The sequence below is a fragment of the Quercus robur genome, chromosome 1, assembly GCF_932294415.1.
Source record: "Quercus robur chromosome 1, dhQueRobu3.1, whole genome shotgun sequence".
Classification (NCBI taxonomy): domain Eukaryota; kingdom Viridiplantae; phylum Streptophyta; class Magnoliopsida; order Fagales; family Fagaceae; genus Quercus; species Quercus robur.
The window spans coordinates 9,155,013-9,171,964 of NC_065534.1; the positions used below are offsets into that span (position 1 = coordinate 9,155,013).

Consider the following 16,952-nt stretch of genomic DNA (forward strand, 5'->3'; position numbering starts at 1 on the left):
CCTGTTATGGCTACTTCTGGTTAGTTTTTTTTTTTGTAATGCATCGTCTTTCTACCAAAAAAAAAAGATTTAAAAAGCTTTCATTACATCATTTTAAGATGTTGTACCAAACATGTGGAATACAGATTCAAGGTTCTATTACTATAGGGTTACCAAACAACTGAATATGAATAATTATTACATTACAACATCTTGCATTCTTTGTAATACTTATTCTTATACCTATGTAATCATCATTATAATCTACCAAACATGTCCTAAGGTTTATGTGAAAGTGATAAACAATTAATCACAATTTGTCATATAAAATAATTATGGTAAAAATTATGACTTTTTATGTAGTACTAAAATAAATAGTTTTTTCCTCTTAAAAAAAAAAAAAAAAAGGAATAAATAGTTTTAATACCCAAATTGTTACCTTTTGTATGGGTATGGACCAACCATGTGTCAATGTCGAATTGTAGTACTAAAGCCCAATACAAAATAGACTCTTATCAAATTTAATGTGGTTGGTGTGGGGATCGAATCAAACGTCAAAATTATGGAAAACGGATTGAATCGAAGTCATTGGTAACGATAAGTTATCATTAGTGGGATCAGACATTACTCAGAGAGCCCACCCCACCAGCCTTATCACATCATTACATCCTTTGCCTATAAGAGCATCCACAGCAGTGGAGCTAAAAATTTAGCTTTTTAGCTCCACCAAAAGTTACTTTATCTATTTTACCTACATACATGCTGCAGCAGTGGATCTATTTTAGCTTTCCACACAATAAAATAATATAAACATCACAATAAAATAATATATCCATTACAATAAAATAATATATCCACTACAATAAAATAATATATCTTATATAATAAACAACAACCACAACCACCTTCAACCGCCACCGCCACCGGCGTCGCCACCGTCGCCGCCACCTCCACCATCGCCGCCGACGACTTTTTTTCCACCGCCGTCGTCGCCGCCACCACCACCACCGCCACCGACGACTTTTTTTTACTTACTCCATGTTGCCGGTAAACGGCCAGCCTGTTGTTTTTGAAGTTTTACTCAAAAAGAACAAACTCGTGAAAAAGTCAGTCCATCCATCCACACATCACCACAGTACTGTTTACTGTAAACAACACCCCTTATCATATCATATCATCATATATTAATATCCCAACTCTCTCTCTTCAATAAATTTCTTCATCACACTCTACTATATCTTCTTCAGATATATATTCATTTTCCTACATCAAAATTTGATTCAAACAAAACCAAACCAAACCAATGTCACCACCAACAACAGCGAGTGCCATTGTCTCATCGTCATCTTCATCCTCCTACTTCACTCTTTTCCCTCTCACCTCAACCTCACCAAAATCAAAACCCACCACCAAACTCTCCTTCAATTTCTCCAAAACCCAAACCCGCAATCTCACACTCAAAACAACAACAATTCGATCCGCAGTTTCCATCGAAAAAGAAGTCCCAGAAACCGAACGACCCAACACATTCCTCCGCGAATCCGACGACCATGATTCCCCATCATCATCATCATCTTCATCCTCCACCGTCCGATCCCGGTTCGAGAAAATGATAAGGAAAGCACAGGACAGCGTGTGCAAAGCAATCGAAGGCGCCGACAGTGGAGCTAAGTTTAAGGAAGATGTGTGGTCGAGGCCTGGTGGCGGCGGAGGCATAAGTCGAGTTCTTCAAGACGGTGCCGTTTGGGAGAAAGCTGGGGTTAATGTTTCTGTCGTTTATGGGGTTATGCCACCGGAGGCTTACCGTGCCGCCACCGCCTCCGCCGAGGTGAAGCCGGGCCCCGTTCCGTTCTTTGCTGACGGCGAGGGACGGCGTGGGCTGGGCTGGTCTGTGGCGGCGACGGTGATGAGTGAGGCAGGAGTGATTTGGGAGAAGGAGATTGAGGGAGAAGGAGATTGAGAGTGAACGGAAGGAGATAGAAAATAAAAGAATGAAAAAAAAAGGGGAATGAGCGATTATTTTAATCGGCTGCTGCTTAAAATATTATTTTTTTTTTTAGATGAGCGCTACAGTGCACATCTATATATAGATGTGCACTGTAGCAAATCAGCCAAATATTTTGGCTTTGGCTCCACTGCTGTGAGCTTGTTTTGCAATATTTGTGGAGCTAAAATAGCATTATAGCTTTTTAGCTCCACTGCTGCAAATGCTCTAAAAAAACGTAAGCCATTCAAAATAGCAGTTCATCTCTTTGCATGAATATCGTTTCTTTACGATAAGTATCTACACTTTAATTAATTATCTATTACCTAAATTTCAGAAAATATAAAATTCTACTTCATTAATACTCCAAAGTGACAGCCAAACTTAATGAAAATCCCTTTATCCATCTTCGCACCTCATCTCATATTAACCCAGGTTCTCCTTTTGCCTATTATTTCTTTATTTTTTTTCTCCAACATGTGATATATATATATATATATATATTAAGGTGTCTCAGCTGGCATTTGCCAAGGGAAGAAGTACATTTTTGAAGACTAGGGAATTTCTTGCTAGCCATATATATAGAGTCCATGGGATTCTAGAAAAGTTCTCGACACAAAACGGAAGTTAGAAAAGTGTAACTCATTCTTCAAATTAGTCCAGCCCACTCTTCTGGAAAATTAAAAAAAAAAAAAAGTCCATCACACTCGGGCCTGCAGCATGAAAATCAGGAATTATGACTGGCTCATTAAACATAGCCCATAACCTTTTAGCCCACACACATTCTCGTAAATATATGAGTTAGACAAGATACAAGTACAGCCTTCTTCTTCTTCTCTCTTTTTCTTTTTCTTTTTTTCTTTTAAATTATTTTAATTTTTTTTATTTAAAAAATGGATAATTGGGTGTAAAATGATTTGATCCATGAATGTTTTTGTTGGAAATACCAAAAAGTGTGCCAATCGGTTGAGATATAAGGCTCTTGGCTACAATTGAATTTTATAGAAATAACAATCATAAAAGTTTATCAATATAAAAATTATAAGGATAAAATTTAGTTACAAAATTAGTTGTAACTTAAGGTTACAACCTTACTCAGTAAAATAAACATTGCTACATATTTTGAAAATCTAACCGTTGAATTGAATGTTCTTTATACTCTTAATACACATGTCAAATTTTGTGTCAATTGGATATTATTTCCTATATAATATATAAGCTTATATTTTATGCATAATTTTAAACTACAAAAAACTTGCAATTTAAATAATTTATTAACGACATAGCTATTGATATTTAATTTTCTTGAAATTTTGCAAGTATGGAAGATATAAGAATAAGATGTAATCTAATGGTGGATTTGTCAAAATTCATTTCCAATAAAAAGATATTGAGTAAGGTTGGAATCTAAGGCTATAACCAATTTTGTAGCTAAACTTTATCCAAATTATAAATTAATTGTTCCTAAAAAGCATAAAAAGCATAGAAATTTTTGGTCGCTAAAATGATGAGTGAAAACATCTTTACAGTTTTTATGCCATTTATGCGCGCTGGAAATGAGATTATTGGGCTTAACCTTACTTGGGCTCACAACTTATTTATAAGGTGGGTTTTAGGATTTCCTACTTTGGGTCGTTCTCGGCACAGAGACTCAAAGTAATATTCTCTCTCTCTCTCTTCCTAAATAACTGTTTTTCTCCCTTTTTTTTGAACCTCCATATCTTCCCCAACTTCTCCTATTTATAGCTCTAAGTTAGTGGGGAGATCATGATTACTGCCATTATTAGTGCAATTGAAGGTCCAATATTATCTATTGTAAGTGGATGTTTAAGTGATAGTGGAATGCAGTGATTATGGCTTTAGAACTTGGTTCCAACTCAAGTGAATATGCCCGGTAGTGATGTTTCCTGGAAACTGCCGAGCATCCTATGGTATGTTCGGATTTTAGTCTTTCTTTATTGTTCGGGCACTTTATGCTGAGTACTGGTTAGGGGACGAGATTTAGACTTGTAGTTTATGAGGGTAGAATAAAAAGGGATTTGAAAAACTGGGCCGCTCTACTGGGCCTGAATCCAAGGCCCAATTGGATCTGGGCACCTCGGTGCCGTACATTAGCCCCCCCTTAATTCATGCCCGGCTACCGAGGAGAATCAAGGAACTGACCAGGCATTTTTGTTTCGAGAGTCTAACAGTTAGAAACTCAAGTGGTTACGGCATCCCATTAATGCTCTTCTCAAAAGACACATTATTCCGAAGCGCCAGGTTCAGTTGTCATTATTACCTGACGGTTCATGAACCGAGGCGACGTGCGTGTCAGTTATCATTGGCATTCGTAGGGTTTTTTATAAATCCTTCCTATTTATTGCTGATTAAACGTTTCCCTGTCCTCTTTTGCTTCTATAAATAGTTCTCCTCAAAACATTCTTTCACTTTTTCACTTCCTACTTCCTGAGCTTACTCTCTGCCGATCATTCATTTGAGTACTTACTCACCAGCTCAGAGACCCTTCCTTCCTTAGAGCCCAAAGTAAGTTCTCTACCCCCTCCTTTTACTTCAACTTCTTTCTACGAGTTCCTTCTCTTAGTATTAGATTTCGAAATGGGTTATTCTTTTCTTCTGGATACCCCGACGTCTTTGGCCATCTTTAGGCAAAAGTTTGATATCCCCGGTGACGTGGAAGTGGCTTACTGCCACGAGAGCGAGATTGCTTTCCACAGAGGGCATGGTACTGCTTTCTTTCCCTAATGGCAGTTCTAGAGGATGGGGTTAGGTTTCCTATGGGTTGTGTCCCGACCAACTCCCACCCAATTTTTACCAGGTAGTTAGTTGCGTCAGTAGGTTGAACCACACATTTGATTTACAGTTGGATTACCATGACATAAACTACATGTACAATATTTGTGGAATAAGACTTCTAATTATTACTTAAAAACTAGGGATAATCGGGTACGGCTGATATCATGCCTACCTGATTCAAATAGGAACTCGGTTGGGCAGTTTGTCCGGGTGCGCGACAATTGGTTTGCCGGAGAGATTCCCTACCCCCTCTCACGGCGTGAAGTGGGTTTGTACCGATCTCTGACTTAACCGTTTTTCTAATTGCAGTAGTTTTATCTTACTGGTTGTTGATATTGTATCTCGTTCTTTTGCAGAAGGTAAACTGTTCATCCCGGACGTTAGGACAGTTCACGTCAGGGACTTGAATTTCATCCTTCGGTCCGAGATATTCGTGCATTGGGACGGACAGCTCCGAGCATCATATCTAATCCTCGGGGTCGAACCAATTTATTCTACCTGGTAGTCTTTCAAACAGGCGTTGTTGGTTGACAACCCTCTTTTGTCGTACATAGACGTTCGGCACGCGAATTTTCTCTCGCCGAAGCTTATAGTTGGGGAGGCGAGGGAATTGGGCAAGCGATACACCTGCTCGGACGAGCTAGTGCCACTGCGGGACAAGTCTGCGGAGCATGTGTTTCGACGTCTCCGAGAGTTAGCCCACAAAGCTGTCCAAGAAGAAGCTCCTATTCAAGAACCCGCTCATCCCGAGGACCCTGTTGAACCCGAGGCTCCCGTAGAGGAAGCCGAGCATTTTGCAATTGATGTAACTGACTTGTCAGACACCGATCCCTTTCTTAGCGAGGACATGGTGACCCGGAAGATCATGACCATTGATTGCTTTGTGCCCGGTGCGCGGCAAGCCGCGTAGCCCCCACCCTCTCAAAGCCAAACCCAAGCACCTCCTCCTCAAGCTAGACGAGTTCGGAAAAGGTAGAGGGTTGTCAATCAGCCGCCTATGGGTCCGGGAGATGTAGCAGCTCAGACTCCTCCTCGACTAACCGGAGGCATTATCATCCATGAGCCGCAAACCCAGGTTGGGCTGGGTGTTGTGTCCTCCTCTCAAGCTGCGCAGGTGTGGAAGCCTAAGTTCCTGCTAGACGGCAAGCCTCTGCCTTCAATTACTTGTGTGCAGATGTGGGAGAAAGGCAAGGGGGGCCGCATTGCTCAGACCTTGGCTAAGGGCCTTCTCCTGCCCGATGATGTACACGCCTTTGAAGAAGGGTCAGAGGAGTCCATGGGGCGTAGGCTACAGTGGCATATTGTTGCGGTAACTCTCTACTTGCCAATTCCTTATTGTCCTCTTCACATTTATTACTTTTCATTTACCTTTCATTTCTTTGCTGTACTAATTTTTGTTTTTGTTAGGCTGCTCAATTGTCCTATATTTTGGATGGTCGCGCAAAGGAATTTGCTGAGGAGGCTGACCGAGAGAGGGAGGCATGGGAGACAGCTGTCAAAACAGCTAAGAATAAAATAAAGGCAGCTGATACTGCCGAGAAAAAGGTTGCTGTTGCGGAGAAGAATAGAGCATTGGCGAAGAAGAGGTCCACGAAACTCTTGGCTAAGCAGAATGAGACGGATGTCAAGTTGGCTGAGGTGATCAGCTTAAACACGGCCCAAGCCGAGGAACTTACCGACCTGAGGGCGGCTTTGGAGGCTTGCGAAGAGAAATGGTACAATGAAGGGTTTGCTGATGCCGAGAATTCCGCAGAGCCAGTTATGAACCAAGCTCGAAGGCTAGGTTTTGAGGCCAGGTGGTTTGCTGCTCTGCAGATTTTAGGGGTCCCCGAGGATTCCCCTCTAAGTGATCCCGGCCAGATTCCCTTCCCGAACTCAGATGCTGCCGTGCAAGATCCCTCGGTGGAACAGATCTATGCACATGCAGAGCCGGATGAGACGGAAGCCACCAGCATCCCAAGTGCCCAAGATCAGCTCAATGGGGACCTGCACTTTCCCGTGGCTGACTAGCAGCAGACCAAGGCGGCAGATCAGACTGAACCCTCCGCTTCATTAAGTTAATTGCCGAATTGCTTTTCTAATGCTTTTATTTCTTTTTATTGCACTTTTATTACTATTTCTTTTTCGGTAAATTTGCCTACGTCACCGGGCTGTGGTGACTGAACAGCTTATTTATTTCATGGGGACGACCCGTACACAGTTGCCAGGTTTGGCGACGAGACATTGATTCTACTTTTATGTTAACTTTATTTGGATGATTATCTATTTGTTGTGTGTTTGTTTTGATCATGCCCCTAAATGCTTTACTTTGATCTTCGGTGTTATTTTTCTTCCCCTGTTTTTGTTGTTGCTACTTATTCTTTTTGCATGTATGGCCGGGAATGGCCTGCACGCTGGGATAAATTGAGCCCCCATATATTGTGTGTTTATACAACACATGTTTTCTTTCTTGAGAATATGAACGACACAGTGCCTCATTCTCTGGCATAAGGTTTTCACCTGATCAGCGATTTTGATCGAACTGAGAATGATATTTCTGTCCTTAGACTTTTCTTTATTAGAATAAGGTTCCCACCCGCTCGGTGATTTTAATCAAACCGAGAATGAGGTTTCTGTCCTTAGACTTTTCTTTATTAGAATAAGGTTTCCACCCACTCAACGATTTTGATCGAACCGAGAATGAGGTTTCTGTCCTTAACGTTTTTTGTAAGAATAATAAGGTTTTCACCTGCTCGGCAATTTTGATCGAACCAAGAATGAGGTTTCTGTCCTTAGACTTTTCTTTATTAGAATAAGATTTCCACCCGCTCAGCGATTTTGATCGAACCGAGAATGAGGTTTCTGTCCTTAGACTTTTCTTTATTAGAATAAGGTTTTCACCTGCTCGACGATTTTGATCGAACCAAGAATGAGGTTTCTGTCCTTAACGTTTTTTGTAAGAATAATAAGGTTTCCACTTACTCGGCGATTTTAATCGAACTGAGAATGAGGTTTCTGTCCTTAACGTAATCCATTCATACTAAATATGCAATTACTTAATGCACAATAATGAAATTGAATATAGCTGGAACAAGTAACTTCATTATTATGTTGACTAGAGCGATGTACAAGATTTGGACTTACGTTTCCGTGCACGAATGGTTACTGGTAAAACTTCTTTAGGTTGTGGACATTCCATGGCCGGGAGAGTGGCCTATCATCAAGGTCTTTTAAGTAGTACGCCCCCGCGCCTGTAATGGCAGTAACTCTGTACGGTCCCTCCCACGTTTGAGCTAACTTCCCTGCACATATGTCCCACATGTTTCCCACAACTATTCTCAACATCAAGTCTCCGACACTGAATTCCCTACCTTTTACATCTCAGTTGTATCGTTAGGCAAGTCTCTGTTGGTATTCCGCGAGCCATATTGTTGCTGCTTCCCGGCACTCTTCCAACCAATCCAAGTGCTCCAGCATTAATTCGTCGTTTTGGACGGGGTCAAATCCTACGACCCGTGCACTGCACAAGTTTACTTCGGTTGGTATTACAACTTCTGCTCCATACGTCAAGGAGAACGGGGTCTCTCCTGTGGACCTTCTGGGGTTGTACGGTAAGCCCACAAAACGTTAGGTAACCCCTCGGCCTATCTTCCCTTTACCCTATCCAACCTTCTCTTCAACCCGTTCAAAATGGTCTTGTTAACTGCCTCAGCTTGGCCGTTGCTTTGAGGATACGCCGGAGTGGAATATCTGTTCTTAATGCCAAGATCACTGCAAAAGGTCCGAAAAACTTTGCTGTCAAACTGTAGCCCATTTTCTGATATCAGTGAGTCCGGCACCCCAAATTTCTTGGCTATGTTCTTCCATACAAACTTCTTCACGTCCATATTTCGGATATTTGCCAGGGCTTTGGCTTCCGCCCATTTTGTGAAATAATCAACCACCACCAACACGAATCGACAGTTACCTGTTGCTTGGGGGAATGGGTCGAGGATATCTAGCCCTCATTGTGCAAATGGCCATGGACTATTGACGGGGCTTAAACGACTTGTTGGCTTGTGGATCAGAGGAGCGTGTTTTTGACATTGTTCACATTTCCGGACATATTCTGCTGCATCTTTCTGCATTTGCGGCCACCAAAATCCTTGAGTCATCGCTCTGTGTGCTAACGAACGCCCCCCAACATGACCACTACACACCTCGTCATGCAGCTCGGACAGAAGTTCATTTACTTTCTCGGGATGTAAGCATAAAAGGTACGGGCCTCCAAAAGACATTCGGTACAATTTGCAATCTGCTGACGGCCAATACTGGGAAGCCACTCGACGAATCTTTTTAGCCTCTTTTTCATCGTCTGGAACCTTATCCTTGGCTAAGAAGTCGATGATCGGGTTCATCCAGCATGGCCTGGTTGTTGAAATCACGATGACGTCGACCCCGGCTGAGTTACAATTATCTTCCATACCGATACTTGGCACCCTTATAAGTTTTACTTTGATAAGCCAAGGAACCTCCTCGGTAATTGACGAGGCCAACGTGGCTAGTGAGTCAACGTGTTTGTTTTGTGCTCGGCCTACCTGGGCCACCTTCACTGTCCCGAACTTGCTAATGATTTTCTTAGCTGCACTCAAATAAGCTTTCATTCGAGAGTCCCAAGCTTTAAAGCTTCCCTGGATCTGATAAACAACCAGCCGAGAATCCGAATAAACCTCCACATCCCTTGCGCCCAGGCACAAAACGGTCCTCAATCCGGTAAGAAAGGACTCATATTCAGCCTCATTATTAGAGGCTTTGAATCCCAATCTGAAGGAATGCTCTAGTCGTATACCCTCTGGAGTGATTATGACAATTCCAGCTCCGGCCCCCATAGCACTCGAAGCACCGTCCACAAACACCTTCCATGGGCGATTCTCTACATTACAGATTATCTTCCTGTCGTTCTTGGGGGAGAACTCTGCAATGAAATCAGCAAGAACCTGCCCTTTCACTGAGCTTCACGGCCTGTACCTTATGTCGAAGGAACCTAGCTGAGTCCCCCACTTAGCTATTCGGTCTGTGAAGTCTAACCTTTTTAACAATGACTGCAGGGGATACTCGGTAAGGACGAACACAGTATAAGCCTGAAAGTAATGCGGCAGCTTCCTTGTTGCGTGTACCAGAGCCAACACTAACTTCTCCAAGGGTAGATATCTCGTCTCAGCATCTACCAAGGTTTTGCTTATGTAATACATCGGCTGCTGCACTCCTCGGTCCTTCAGCAACACAGCGCTTACAGTGTGATCGGACACTGAGAGGTACATGAATAAATCTTCTCCGGAATCTGGGGCCGTTAACATGGGCGCTTGCGTCAGATACTCCTTCAGATCTCAAAAGGCCTTGTCACACTCGTCATCCCACTAAAATCCTTTCCACTTCTTCAGAAGTTGATAAAATGGTCTGCAGCGATCAGCAAATTTGGAAATGAACTGATTTAGTGCGGTTAACATCCCAGTTAATACTTGTACTTCTTTGGGATTGCTCAGTGGTTTGAGGCGATTCACGGCTTCGATCTGGTTGGGATTGGCCTTTATCCCCCGAGTAGAGATCAGATACCCCAAGAACTTACCAGCCCCCACACCGAAAGTGCACTTTTCAGCATTCGGGGAGTACCTCAAATACTCCCCGAAGATCTTCTACATGTCGTGGTTCCTGTTTACTCTTTACTACCATATCGTCAATGTATACTTCTACCATGCACCCAATTTTCTCTCGAAACATCCTTGTCATCATCCGCTGGTATGTGGCTCCGGCATTCTTCAACCCAAATGGCATTACGTTATAGTGATAATTTGCATTCGGGGAAATGAATGCTGTCTTTTCTCGGTCCTCGGATGCTAGGGCAATCTGGTGATACCCCTGAAAGGCGTCCAAGAAGCTCATCCTCGGGTGTCCGTATGTAGCATCTACCAATTGATCAATCTTGGGCATTGGGAACGAGTCTTTAGGACATGCCCGTTTTAAGTCCGTGAAATCCACACAAACCCTCCATTTGCCATTATTTTTCTTTACTATCACTGTATTTGCTAACCATTTCGGGAAGAATACTTCTCTTATCACCCCTGCTTCCTTTAGCCTTTGGACTTCCAACTTGATCGTGTCAACATACTCTTTCAATGCTCTTCTTGGCTTTTGCTTCTTCGGGGGGAATGATGGGTCCACGTTGAGCTTATGGACAATGAACTCGGGATCTACTCCGAGCACTTTGTACGAACTCCATGCAAAGACATCCACATTCTGCAAAAGGAATAACAATATTTCTACCTTATCTCGGTCTTTCATGCTCGTGCCTATTTGGAAATACCTGTCAGTATCTGGAAAAATTTTGACCTTCAAAACCTCATCGGCACAACTTGTCCCTACTTCTTTTCGGGGCTTCTGTAATTGCTATGAAGTTACTCCTTCAGTGGTTTCCTTTTGTTCAACCTGCTCCCCTTTCCACTTGACCACGGCAACCAGGCACTACCTAGCCACTTGCTAGTTTCCCCGTACCATGGCAACTCCATGCTCGGTGGGAAATTTAACTTTCATATGTAGGGTGGATGGAACAGCCTTCATTGCGTGAATCCACGAGCTTCCCAGGATTGCCGTGTACGGTGAGAACGATCTGACTACTATGAAGGTCACCATCACTTCCTTGCCTTCCATATTCACCGAAAGAGAAATTTGACATTTGGGGATCACCATTCTTCCGTCAAATGAGACCAGCGGCGTATCATATTTCATCAAGTCCTGATTTTTTAATCCAAGCCCTTCGAACAAATTTGGGTACATTACATCGGCTCCGCTTCCCTGGTCTATCATCACTCTTTTCACTAAGAAGTCGTTTATCCATGCTGTTACTACCAACGCATCATCATGAGATTGGATCGTTCCTTTCAGATCTTCCTCGTCAAAAGAGATTGCCAGCCGGCTAACTTTCATCCTTTTTCCGAGTGATTGTCCTTCCGTGCAGGTTTCTTTAGGCGTCACTGTTAATACTCCTCTTCTGGTTGTGGCCGCACTCCTCGGGGTAGCGTGGATGACCTCGATCACTCCTAACGGTGGCGGGAGGGGGTTCCCTTTCTGCTAAGCACCATGGCCGGCATCTTGGTTACTGGAATCCATTACGAACTCTTTCAAATATCCTACCTTCACTAGTTGTCCCAGTTGATCTTTTAATACTCGGCATTGCTCGATGGTGTGCCCTTTATCTCTGTAGTATGTGCAGTACAAGTTTTGATTCCTCCAGGACGGGTCGCTCCCCATCTAGTTCGGCCACCTGAAGAACGACTCGTTTTTAATCTGGTCTAGAATTTTGTGTACCGGCTCTTTGAACGCCACATTCATTCCTCTAATTTGTGCTTCTAGTTCCTGCATCCTGAAATCCTTCTTTGGTCTTGTTGGAAAAACGCCCTGCCGAGAGTGACCGAGCAACGGGGCCTTTCCCTTATTTTGCAGCCGATCATCTTCGAGACGTTTATACTCCTCAATATGCCTCATAAGTTGCCTCATATCCTCGGGAGGTCTTTTCGTTAACGAATCCCGTAGTTCACAGTCTTCGGGAAGCCCCATCCTGAAAGTGCTTGTCGCAATCTTCTCATTGCCCCCACCGATTTCATTGTATAGTTCCCAATATCGATTGGCATAACTCCAAAGGGTTTCGTCGACCCTCATTTTTATGGAAAGCAACGCGTCCACCGGTTGCGGCACCCGGCTACACGTCACGAATCGAGCGCCAAACTCCTGGATCAGCTCGGCGAAGCTGCGAATGGAACCTTTTCGTAATCCATTAAACCATCTCAAGGCCGTGGAGCCGAGACTAGAGGGGAACACCTTACACATTAGCGCATCATTTTGTACATGCAAGGACATCATATGGATATAATGACTGACATGCTCCACAGGGTCCATTTTCCCATCATAGGAATTAAATGGTGGCCGTGTAAATTGGCTCGGCATAGGGGCCTATTCAATTTCATTTGAGAATGGCGACTGAGTAGCTCTTCGTAAGGCTTGGCTCATGGCGTCCATGGCAGCATTGTGGGTTTGCCGTTCCTCCGGAGAATCCGAACCACGGTCGTCATATCTGCGCGAACGTGAACGATTCCGACACTAACGCGTCTCTCAGGAACGCGAGCGGTTCCTATGTTGGTGTGATTCTCAGGAAAGTGACCGGTCCCAGAATCTTCGGGGACCGAACTAGCTAGAGCCCTCCTCGCCTCAATTTCCCACATTATCATCCCTCCTTTCTTAGTTGTTTCGGTCCCTTCTCTGGCGCCAACCCCTTGCTTCCAACTCCAGATCCCTCACCAGTTTGTGCAACCGCTCCAGCTCTTAGTCTCTACCATCATGCTGCCCGTGTCCTGAGGCACCTGACATTGTTCGGTGAGTCTGGTCTGACCCCTCTCCCAGAACAGATTCTTCTTCTCCTTGCCCATGCTCCCTATCCTCACGCCTTTTCTACCTTCTTTCCTGCCATGTGGAGTCTCGAGAAGATCCTACCGATCCGCTCTCGGCTTGGCCTTCGGAACGCCTTTTGAACATTTCCCGTGCTTGAGTCTCAGTCGAACCACAGCTTCGTAGGATAGCCCCACGGTGGGCGCCAATTGTGCGTGCCGGAAATGAGATTATTGGGCTTAACCTCACTTGGGCTCACAACTTATTTATAAGGTGGGCTTTAGGATTTCCTACTTTGGGTCGTTCTCGGCACAGAGACTCAAAGCAATATTCTCTCTCTCTCTTCTTGAATAACTGTTTTTCTCCCTTTTTTTTGAACCCCCATTTCTTCCCCAACTTCTCCTATTTATAGCTCTAAGTTAGTACAGAGATCATGATTACTGCTATTGTTAGTGCAATTGAAGGTCCAATATTATCTGTTGTAAGTGGATGTTTAGGTGAGAGTGGAATGCAGCGATTATGGCTTTGGAACTTGGTTCCAACTCAAGCGAATATGCTCGGTAGTGATGTTTCCTGGAAACTGCCGAGCATCCTATGGTATGTTTAGATTTTAGTCTTTCTTTATTGTTCGGGCACTTTACGCCGAGCACTGGTTAGGGGACGAGATTTAGACTTGTAGTTTATGAGGGTAGAATAAAAAGGGATTTGAAAAACTGGGCCGCGCTACTGGGCTTGAATTCAAGGTCCAATTAGATCTGGGCACCTCGGTGCCGTACACTATTTATTAAGGATTTTTGTAAAGCTAAATATATATGAACTAGAAAACTCAATCTTCGTGCCTTTAAAAGTATTCATATCAACTCAAGCAAAAAATTATGTTCTGTCTATTTTTGCATAAGAATCTCATTTTTCTATTTTACATATTCACTTCTCAAAACAGCCTACATCAAATTATCTATTTTATACTACATTTCATTAAAATGTAAAATTTTCTTGGTTTTTTTTTTTTAATTTTTTTTTTCGTTCACAAAAAATCATCATCCACTCTCTTCCTTTATTCTCAAAATACGTAAAGAAATAATAAAGAACTAAATGCAAAATAAATAGCATCAATGTAAATTTACACAGTTACTGTAACAACTTGTAAATTTATACAATTATATAGTAACTAATGTAGGTCATTTTTATGCAAAATTGTGTAAATTTTACACATTTTTTTATTACCATACACCCACTAATGTAAGTGCTTGGTACAAACCCACTCAACATCAAATGTATATTTCCTAAGCAAAATAAAGGAATTATTCTCTTGTGATGCACTCCTGCAATTTCAAAAGAAAAAAGAAAAAAAGATGCACACTTAGCTCTAAAAAAGAATTTATACATAGGATACTTTCTTTCTAGTAAATGTGTGAAGAGTATCAGAAATATATATAACTAGTCGTTAACTCGTGCGATACACGGGAAAACTATTGAGTATGAATTATTATTTAATATGAATGTTTTGCAAATATAAATTTTGTAACCTCTTTGATTACACATTAGGATTCCAATCTTAAAAATTCATATCCTTGATATGAAACATTAAATTACTAAATGGAAAATATCAATCAAACAAAAATTCAAATAAAAATTAGTATTCCAATCCCTAATATCCTCAATTATCCAATAAATGTTGCAATGCTAAAATATCAATTTGTATTGTTTTTCAGAAATTTTTGTGATTGTTTTGCAACATAGAAGAATTTTTTGTATCTTTTTCTTTTTTTGCTTTGTTGTAGTCATTGAATAACTCATTTTGTTCTCGTTGAGTGCTGATGTTGGTGTGAGCTGTAATTATATTACTTGAGTGTAGGTATCTTCTTTTTATGTTTGTTTACATATATTATTTGGTGTGAGTTGTATTACATAAATAGTTGACCAAATTTCACACAATAGTATTTGTTCTTTGTTATGCAATAGTGTTTGTTCTTTTGTTTAATTGACTAAATTTCAAGAATAATTATAAAATAAAAGAACAGAATATAAAAACAGTAACTCATGCATAGTCCACCTATTTTTTTCCCTAATTTTTGTAATACTTTTTGATGCCTTTCTCTTCTTAAAATTATTTTTCTTCCAGCAAAAATAAATAAAAAGAGGAGGCCTATAGATGGTTAGAGATAGTAAAGGGAGTGAACGATACAGCAATAATTAGCTAAAAACCCCAGTAAGAACCAATGGCAAAATCAGAAAAACACTAATTAAACAGCAAACTTGCAATGTGTCGCAAGTTTGATTCTTAGAATTTACCTCTCCAAAATTAAGAATAGGTTTTTTAATTATTTTTTATTTTTTTATAAATAAAAAGAAAATCCTAGGTTCAGTTATAGATAGAAATACATTTGGAAGAAGATTACCTTTATATATATATATATATATATATATATATATATATATATATATTTTGTAATTTTGATTTAAGATTTTCTTACGTATATAAGAGTATTTACATCATTGAAAAAAAAAAGTCATGACATTTCAAAAAAAATACAAGTCAATTTAATAAAAATAAAATATAATTAAATAATGTATGGTATACATAATTTAGTATAATCAAAGCTTAAACATCATTGAGCTAAGCTCACCATTATTATATTTGGTCTAATCAAACTTAAAAAATAGAGTAAAATATTGTTTCCATCTCTAAAGTTTGCTTGAATAGCGTTTTTCGTTCCTAAACTTTTTAAAGAGCTTTCAATAGTTTAGGAACAAAAAAATAATTTGCTTTAATAGTTTGGGATGAAGGTTTTTTTAAGCTTACAGGAAAAAAAAATGTAAGATTCAATAATTCAGTGATAAAAAATATACTTTTAAAAAATACAAATGAAAATGAAATTCTTGCAAATTTCAAAGACGAAAATAATATTTTAACTAAGTTAATAACAAGTCAACTAGGCCCATTTGCAACCATGGTTGTTAAAATCATGATTCATTTTGCAGTATCTCACTTGCCCCCAAACAATTAGGTTTGGCCCAGAATCATCGAGGAAACTGAATCGCAATTAGGATTGATAGGATTATTGGCTGGGATTGTATGATGCTGTAATCGATACTTCAGTACTGATCCTACTTTTTGTTGCAGTTTTGGCCTACAGACAACATTGATTCAACCGGTGAATGGTGTACGATTGTTGTAGTCTCTAGCTTAGACTAGTAATTGATCCCTAGAGTTTTCATGAATATTGTTTTTCGTTCCTAAGCTTTAAATTATTATTTTAGTCTCTAGCTTAGACTAATTGATCTTCAAGACATTTCTAGCTAATAGCGGCAAAGTTTATTGGTGTGTGACTTTTGTTAGGTTCTAAGAATTTAGGAATTAAATGTATTAGAACTTCAATATATAATGTGTTGGTAAATCATGATTAAAATTTAGAGTCTAGATTTAGGTTGATCAAAGTGTATTTATATGTAAAGTTAGAATCGAGTAATTGCAGGATTTATATGTCTAAATCTGCAAGGCTCGATCAATCGAAAATTAGGCTCGATCGATTGAACCTCGTGCAGATTATTTTCCTGCAGAATTTTTCATCTCAGCCCAAGCTCATATGACGTGTAGGGTATGTTTTGCTTAAGTGTAAAAGGAAAAATCATAGCCACGTTTTAGAGCTTGTTGATTGATAACGCCTTAAAATGTATACTTGTTATATATTTATATGGGCGTTATCTCCTTATTATTATGCTTAATTTGTATAATTAAGCCATGATTTGCATTAGTCCCTATTATTTATCTTTACATAATTTCTTGAATAAAATACTA

General features: G+C 40.7%; 2 protein-coding genes across 2 annotated transcripts; one reads left to right on the plus strand and one right to left on the minus strand.

The window, feature by feature from the left end:
- Nucleotides 1–1,203: 1,203 nt before the first annotated feature.
- On the plus strand, nucleotides 1,204–1,939 carry LOC126713949 (coproporphyrinogen-III oxidase 2, chloroplastic-like). Its single transcript, XM_050413950.1, has one exon. It carries the CDS (start codon nucleotides 1,283–1,285, stop codon nucleotides 1,937–1,939), a length of 657 nt encoding a protein of 218 aa, XP_050269907.1. The 5' UTR covers nucleotides 1,204–1,282.
- Nucleotides 1,940–8,742: 6,803 nt separating this feature from the next.
- Nucleotides 8,743–10,074, minus strand: LOC126714030 (uncharacterized). The gene is made up of 2 exons (XM_050414051.1): nucleotides 9,762–10,074; nucleotides 8,743–9,692 (listed from the first exon to the last, which is right to left on the minus strand). Exons 1-2 carry the CDS (start codon nucleotides 10,072–10,074, stop codon nucleotides 8,743–8,745), a joined length of 1,263 nt encoding a protein of 420 aa, XP_050270008.1.
- Between the last annotated feature and the right edge of the window lie 6,878 nt (nucleotides 10,075–16,952).